Here is a 9048-nt window from a genome sequence, read left to right as displayed (position 1 = left end):
AAAAAAACATTGCTAAATAAGTTTCATCATTAACCTCACATCCTTACATTTTATTAATAATTTATTCATTAAATTACTTTTACTAACATTGACTAAAAAACAAGGCATCGGTACTTCTACAAGCAACAGAATACTAGATGCTAGTACAATCTGCTCCTAATGATTTTCAAAAGAGTAAGCAGCAGTGGTGCTTACCTTTTTAAGAACAAAATAAATATATAGTTGGAGATGATCTTACGAGTGATAATTTTTTAATATTTAATATCACTGTATAACTAAAATTTGAATTCAAAATCATTATTTAATGGTTAAACTAGCTATAATACTTTTGTCTTGGTGTAGCTCTTTGGATGGCTCTCTTATAAAAGAATAATATAACAATAAAAAATTATTATAACCATTTAAAATTATGGGAAATTATTGAGCAGTTCAGGCAGACTAGCTGGGAATCCATGGTGCTGAAGTGGCAGTGTTTTGAGGACCAATCATTGGATTTTGATTCTTGTGATCAAACTCTAGAGCGCAACCCAAGAAATTTGAGGAGTGGCTTGATCGAATTGGCTTTTAAGGATTTGTTGTTGGCCATTATAGCCTTCCTTTTCCTTTTTCTTCTTTTTTTTAAAAAAAAGTTTGGTGAAAAAATTATTTTCTCCTCTTCAGCTTGGATATAGATTACAGCATTAAAGCAAATATTCCCTTCGGAATAATTTCTTTATGAGAGACTTTTATCCTGAATGTGTTCTGCAGATTGCTTTCGTATTTAAAGAAAGTGCATGGTCACACATTTTGTGTTCGTAACATCTCATTTTAACGGGTTAATATTCTTACTTTCACATTAAATTTCATTTCTGTTTTTTAACCATAGACTCATATATTAGGCATGTTTTGCTTCCATCTCTGTTGGCTTATATGTATACATCATCCTAACCTAATTATTAATATAGGGTTAGTGCTTAGTTAAAATAGGGTCCCTTTTATGAACTTTGGGGTTGAAATTTTTTTGGTGGTAGGATAATATAAGAAATTATTATGAACAGTTCAATGTCACGAACGGACACATTTTATTAGTGTCGTTTTGATAAGAGGGGTATGGCATTATCTCTTGACACGGTTGATTAGTTCTCTTTCTTCTAGCAATGCTTTCTTTATAACACGGACAATGGGTCCATAAATCTAATCCTAGATTCTTTGATTCCCCCATCCCTACAAGGAACAAAAAGAATCTGCCAATCGCATTAACACAACCTTCTCATCATAAAAGAAAAACCAAAATTAAAGTTTGTTAAAAAAGGAAAAATGAAATTTGAAAGGAAGAAAGATTGATTAGTTTATTTTTCACTTTCAATCATCACAAGCAAGCACATATCCATCCATAATAGCAATTCCTATAATTTTTTTATTACTATATTTTTACCTGAAAGCTTCTCACACAGCATTTACGAAAGTTGCACCCATTATTCATCATGGTGGGGCCTATCCAATTCCTTAGGGAATCAAACTTATGGAGAGAGTTAAGTGGGAAAACAGCAAGATAAAAACAAACCATACACTTTTTCCTCTTTTCTCTCCTTTTAAGACTCAAAATTGAGCTGTTTTCCTTTCTTTGCTTTTGCTGAATCAGAGATTCTCTCCACCCCTTTCAAGTCAAAGAAGGAAGGGTAGTGAGGAAAATTTAAAAAAAATAAAATAAAAAAAAAGAAAAGAAAAAGTTGGTATGAAATGTGAAGAGATGAGAGAGGAAGAGCCATAGCTCATGGCATATATTCCGCCAACATAACCCCACTTATGCTTCCTTATATGGGAGTGAGATCATACAACATCTCAACTACTCTCCCAATTTATAAAGAGAAACTATAGTCTATAGCTGCCACACATTCAAACAGTAGCTAAAAGCATCAAAAGTAGTATATATTTTTATGTTTCAGTAACAACACTACCAAAAAAAAGGCAAAATGGATCTGCAAAATGTGCAAAACCAAAGCATGATGCGTTTGGTTCTGTCCACTGATGCCAAGCCTAGGCTGAAATGGACTCCTGAGCTTCACCAACGGTTCACTGAGGCTATTAATCAGCTTGGAGGTGCAGAAAGTGAGTAAAATACAATACAATACAATACAATACACACACACATAAAAGGAAGAACTTTACTATTTTTGATATTAGACTTTATATTATATCTCGGCTAATGTGTATTAATTAATTGTTCACACTTTGACATGTGGCAGAGGCAACTCCTAAGAGTCTGATGAGAGTGATGGGGATTCCAGGACTCACTTTGTACCACCTCAAGAGCCATTTACAGGTATGAATATGATGGTATCATAATTTGTTGCTTTCACTGAATCCAAAAAAATCATGAGTTTGATCTTATTTTGTGTTTTTGGTCACAGAAATATAGGCTTGGGAAAAGCCAACCACTAGAAACCTGTTCTGACAACAAGCAAGAAGGTGACTCTTATAGTGTGTCTGGTTTAGCAGTAATGTTGGCATGACTAGTAGTTTTTTTTTTTTTTCTCATTTGGCTTTGGCATAAGCTAACTTTGATGCTCTTTATTGGTTTAGGTTACAGTGAAATCCAGAACAGTGATGGTCATTGCAGCAAGGAAATCAGCATTGGGACCCAGAATCAGATGACTGAGTAATAGTTATAAACAGAGCAAATATTTGAATGTCTTTTTATATATTGATGTTGCATGTGAACAGTTATGTACTTCTGTTATGACTCGAATTTTCATTGACAACAAATGTTGTGTTTAACAGAAGCTTGAAGATTGCTGAGGCTCTCCAAATGCAAATGGAAGTACAAAGAAAACTCTATGAACAAATTGAGGTAGCATGAACTCATTATATTGTCTAAACTCTAAACTTATTTCTATACGAATTCCAGTTTTTAGGATAATGACATGTTGATTGGTTTGGATAATGTTTTTAGGTACAAAAACATTTGCAGCTTAGGATTGAAGCTCAAGGGAAGTACTTACAATCAGTGCTAACAAAGGCACATGAAGCACTTGCAAGACACAGTTCTTCCACAACTGGTGTAGAACTTGCAAAATTTGAACTTTCTCTGTTAGTGTCAATAATCAATAATGCATGTCCAAGCTCTCCAATTTCAGAACTCACAGAAACACGAGGGTTAAGTTTGAACTGTGGAGAGAGGAAACAAGACAGAGGAACCATGTGTTCACTTGAAAGCTCTTTGACATCATCTGAAAGCTCTGAACAACAACACATCATGGATGAGGCAGAAAACCCTCAAAAGTTTGATGGTGTTTCAGTTGAATTGCCGTTGATGTCCATTCATCCAGCAGAAGTTAAAGCATTCAAGGGAGATACAAGTGTTGATGGGAGAAAGAGAAGTGCAGAAACTGATTCTGATCATTGTGTTGATCAACCTTGTGGCAACAAGAAGTTGAGGAAATCTGAAGTGTCACAAATGCTTGACTTGAACAGCCAATACCAGAGAGACATTGACTCAAGTGTGAAAGAAATAGATTTAAATTTCAGTTCAAGCTTTTAGGGACAATAAAGATGTGTCTGGTTATGTTAAAAACATATGCAACAAAAATCATTCTCAAAAGAAAATATGTTTATAAACTATGTATATTTTTATAATCAGAAAGAAAAAAAAAGTCAAGAATAGTTATAATACACATATATGGCACATCTCTCTCAACCCTTTTATTCTTCTCTTAATCTTGTGTCTGATATTGGACCACAGTGTAACCAATTTCCACTGTCACAACTTTGTAATGGGCACCCACTGGTTTTATTTATTCTCTTTTTGTGGCTTCTCAAGACCCTACAAGAGTTTTAGTGACACCAAAGCAAGCAAGATTCTATTGTGAACCAATTTTTACCAACATATACCAAAGTTACTAATGGGTAGGACATATTAGTCACAATAACTTTTAGGTGTAAAAAGCAACGGGATGTTTAATTTTATGAAGTAAAAGCTTGCTTAGAAGAACGCTGTTAGTGTTTCTCCAACATTCAGAGGAGAAAAACATCACATCCACAACATCGTTGTTACTACCAAAATATGAAGAGTGAAACATGTTTTGCCTAGAGAAACAATGGTTTTGAATTTTTAAATTTTAATCCAACGGTATTACTAGCCAAGAGGGAACCCAAGTTTCTATAGCTCAAAGGTTTTAAATTGTGATTGTAGTTTTACGACAGTTGTTAATATTGTGAGAAATTGCAGATAAATGCGATCAATTTGATTACAATCACGGTCACGGAGACCCTATAAAGTAAAAACCTTTAACGTTGCGGTCAATTCTAAATCCATCATAGACCAATTCTTTTATTAGGGAATATTTTCATACATACATAATTTTGAGCTTTATGTTACTCATCCCAAAAGATACTTAAAATTCAAGGCATCCCAATTAAATTATCTGGAATGATAGTTTCTCATAACGAATTTGTACAATAATTTTTTTATCAAATCATATATCATAATATTTTTTTATAAATAAATATTAATAATTAATTTGTTAGTTTTTATTAGCCAACAATTCGAACTTACGTTCAATCTGTCCCTCCATTTATCATTTAGCATAAGGTAATTAAAAAAAAAAACATAAAAAGTGGTATTAATTTTATCTATTTTATTCTTTTCTTTTATATTTTTTTATAAGAATATATATTTTGTTAAAGCTCATAATATATTTTATCCATGAAAATATTATAGATTAATTTTTTCTCTTGCTAACAAAAATTTCTGGATCCGCCACTACTTATATTTCCTCTCTCTCTCTCTCTATATATATATATATCAATCATAGTATACTAGACTTTCTAATTCTTGTAAAGGGTTGTCCAAAAGATTTGAGATATAATCCTGATCGCGAACCGTATTTTTTTGTGGTATAGTCCTTACTCTTTACAAGTAAATCATATCCCTCCTTACAAACCAGTGAGTGCATTATCCAATGTAGTTCTTGTGTTCAAATTTCGTTTCGGTTTACCTTCAGGGTCTAAGCCACAACTTGCTTGTTGTATGAAATCAAGGGTTTTTCATTTGAATTTTGATTGTATGCAATAGACAATGGCATATGAGTTGAACGTTAATTGAGGAAATAGTAGCCAGGTCTTATTATTAGACTGTAGTTGGGGAAGGCACATGTAGTTGTCCTTTAGCTGAAATCAACAAAAACAACAAAACCTCACCGATTAGGTGAGGTAGGCTCCAATCCATGAACCAACTTACACATTTTGTTCCATTGAAAACATTTCAATTATTGATCTATGTTACAAATATTTAATGAAGTTTAACATTAGCTGTCAATTCCGATTGCTTAATACTACTCTCTTTTACCTTGACAAGAAACCAATTGTATAAAGATTTACAACAAAATCTGCCACGAGCAGAGGAAGAGTTATTGAGCGAGAATGTTTGTATAGTTTGGTTGGAAAAAAAAAAAAAGGGTTAATTAATTACTATATTTTAGTCTCTAAATTTGGGATTATGTTTTTTTTAATCTCTAAAATTTTTTTAAAATCTTTTTTAGTCTTTAAATTTTGATAAATTGTTCTTTTTAATTAGTTCCTCGAATAATAAATTAGTTTTTTAGTAATTTTTAGATAATTTAAATTGATTTTTACTTTTTAGCCGCGCTAGAATTTGTATTTTAAAATTGTCACAAAATATTAAATATCATCATAAAATATCATTTTATTACGCGAGAAACTAAAAAGAATAATTTGTCAAAATTCAAAACTTAAAAAATTATTTTTAAATTGAAGAAACTAAAAAACACTTCAAATTCAATTTCTAAAACAATAACTAAGTCAGTTGGAATTTTTCTATGTGCTATTATATGATTTTGTGAAATAGAATAGGGTGAATGAAAATAGAGAAGGGGAATTAATGGAAATATGTTAGAAATAAAGGGGAGACTAAAGACTTAACGTAAGGACGAAGAGAAATGAAAAGAAATAAGAAAATAAGTAGAAAGATGAATGAAAATGTTGAAAATAGAGTGAAAAAGTATCAATCTCTTGCATTTCATAGAGTAATTTATCCAATTCGAAGAGTAATGTGCAAGTGAGTCTTTCCCGGCCTCTCTCTTTATCTATCTCTTTCATTTCTCATTTTAATTATTTATTTTATTAAATTATAATTGATAAGATTAATTACTTATTATTATTACATTTAAAATAAATTTAATTTTAAGAAAAAGTAAATGCAAAACATTTCTCTCTTCCTTCATGGAAAATTAAAGAGGATGTTTTTATACATGAGACCTACGTTCTCTTTTCTAATTTCTTCTCTAAATAAGTAGTTAAAATTTAGTATGTTGATCTTGCATTTCCCCTCTTAGCTTCTTCATTTCCTTCCTCTTTGTACATACTCAAACAAATACAGAGGCCGACTAGGATGGGTGGGGCCATTTAAAAAAAAAAAGAAAAACAAAGCTCACTTTTTTTACAGAAAAAAAAAATTGAAGTTCACTTAAAAAGTATATAAACATCAAATTTCATTTATAATATTTAATTATTTATGATGATGCATTTTTTAAAAACAATTCAATAACTGAAAATCTTAATAATTGTTTTTGCAAAAATATATATGTTACTCCCCATGAGAATTTCTCCTCAAATTGTTGTAAAATAAAACAATATTGGGATAAAAATAACTATTTTGAAAGTAAATTTTGATATACTTAATCAAAAACGAGAAAAACAAATATGAGAAGAACAATGATAAGAATTAGGAAAAGAGAATATTTATTTATTTTAAAAAGAAGAATATTTATTGATATGACTCAAAATTAAAATTATCAATTTCTTGTATAACATTTCTAAGATTGTCCCATTAATATAATTAATAATAAATAATTTTTAATTTATGTACATCATCAATACATAAATTATTTACATTTTTATTATAAAATTATTTATTTTATTTACTCTAAAATTAATAACCCAAATACACAAGGATTTTTTTTCAACTTAAAAAACCAAATGTCTCTATCCTTAGGTGTACGGATACTAGTAATATTAATAATGGTAATAATAATAATAATAGTGATCATAATATCAACAAAAGTAAGATTAACTAATAACAAAAATTATAACAATAATGAAGGATGACAAAAATAATAATTATGGTAGTAATTATTGATAATAATTACAGTGATAGTTAATATTTTTTATTCATGAAAATAAAAAATGATATAAAAAATTTAAAATAACTCACACATGTTTAATCTATTGATCATAAATTAGACTTACTTTACACATTAATAGTTTATATATATATATACATATGGAAAACGAAGAACAGAAATTTGTTTATTTATACACATAAGACTTGAGCTAAAATATTTTAAAATTAAATTAAAAACTTATTGAACTTCCTTTAAACAGACATGTTTTATTTTCCCAATTTACGTTTATAAGCATAAAACTTATAATTATCAACCACATCAAACATTACTTTAAGTGATTAATTGGATTCGAGAGTAGTTCTATACACCGTACAAAACATTAGGTTACAAATTGACATTTGAAATGTGAGGAATGATATGTGGACAATGGTGCGTAAATATATTAAATGAAGGTATGATGGATACCTCCAACTCATATACAACAGAAAGTCAATATTAATTCCAATTATATATGCTATGATGACAAAGTTATCTATGACATAATTCAGGTATGAATTATATATTCATCCTATTAGATAACCAATTCCAATTCCAAGATATGAATTTATTCAACTCGATCAAGGACACACTTGAAGTGTATGCTATGATGACAAAGTTATCTATAATATATTCAGGTGAAATATTATAAATAATGTTGATTTTTAAATAAAAATAAAAATTAATTAATAAAGGTTATGTGAGTTACCGAAATAAAATTAATTTTAATTAAACAAACAATACTTAAAATACTTATAGTACTATACGCTTAAATTTTATCTTTGATAACGAACCCACAATTCGGTTCCTGCATTAATAACATTACCAAATATTTGGATGAAGCGATATATATCAATGTGTTCCTAAATTAATTGAATAACGTCAATATTTTTCTTGACACGCGGTTTGGAAATAATTGGAATATTGGGGATGAAATGAAACTGAGAGCGAAATATAAAAATGTACTTAATATAAATTCATTATTTAAAGTGAGAAGAAATATTATTCTAAAAAAAGAAATATTATCTATCAAAAAAAGTGAGAGGAAATATATAGTACTCAATAAACCGTTAAGAGTTAGACCATGCATATCACTTTCAATTAACTTTAACGAGATAAGACTAATGCTGTGGCAATGACAGGCCCCCGAAGCATGACATATATAGCACTATTTTTTTTTCAGCTTTCTGGAAAAAGAATGGAAAAAAGAAATATTTTGTTAATTACTCTATGAAGAAAATTAGGATTTCCAAACAGAAATTGTTATACGTTGAACTTGAGACGAAGTGTCACTACTACAAAATATAGATTTAACATTGCATAATTAATATTGATTTTTCAAAACACTGATGTTAAGAAAAGTATGGTGACATTTTTGTAAATAATAACCAATGTTAACATCAAGTAGTTAACATCGATTTTGATAAAATCGATGTTAGCATAATATAGTTAACATCGGTTTTTAAAAAACCGATGTTAACCAGTTGATGTTAACATCGGTTTTCTTTATAAAATCGATGTTGAGTTAAAGATAAATTAAAACCCTTCCAGAAGGTTCTCCCCCCGCGCGCACTAGCTCAGTTTCAGAAACACAAAAGTCTCTTTCTCCCTCACCGCAAAGACACAGAAGGTCACTCTGGTCTCTTCCACACCATCGTTGTCATTGGGGTTCGTGACCACCGTCGGGGTTCGTGACCATTGGGGTCCATTGGAGTCCGACTTCAACATTCAACACTAACAGGAACAATCCATAGTTTCTCAGTCAGGTAATTAATTTCTTGAAATGAGCTTTGTTAAGTTAAACCCTATATTATATGGCTGTTTTTCACCACCCCCGTACTCCATAGTTAACCCCCATGCTTCAGACTACCTTACTGTAGTTAGGGTTTGT

At 30.1% G+C, this 9048-nt stretch overlaps 1 protein-coding gene across 1 annotated transcript; it reads left to right on the top strand.

Annotated features, from left to right (window-relative positions):
• The first annotated feature begins 1799 nt into the window (after positions 1–1799).
• LOC114402315 (myb family transcription factor PHL8-like) lies at positions 1800–3776 on the top strand. The gene is made up of 6 exons (XM_028364829.1): positions 1800–2088; positions 2226–2302; positions 2391–2448; positions 2563–2638; positions 2761–2830; positions 2933–3776. The coding sequence occupies exons 1-6, from the start codon at positions 1953–1955 to the stop codon at positions 3518–3520; spliced, it is 1005 nt and encodes a 334-aa protein (XP_028220630.1). The 5' UTR covers positions 1800–1952; the 3' UTR covers positions 3521–3776.
• Positions 3777–9048: the final 5272 nt, after the last annotated feature.

Source organism: Glycine soja, chromosome 20 (assembly GCF_004193775.1).
Source record: "Glycine soja cultivar W05 chromosome 20, ASM419377v2, whole genome shotgun sequence".
NCBI classification, from domain to species: Eukaryota; Viridiplantae; Streptophyta; class Magnoliopsida; order Fabales; family Fabaceae; genus Glycine; species Glycine soja.
The sequence above is the reverse complement of the archived record's forward strand: the minus strand, read 5'-3'. Positions and strand labels throughout refer to the sequence as shown.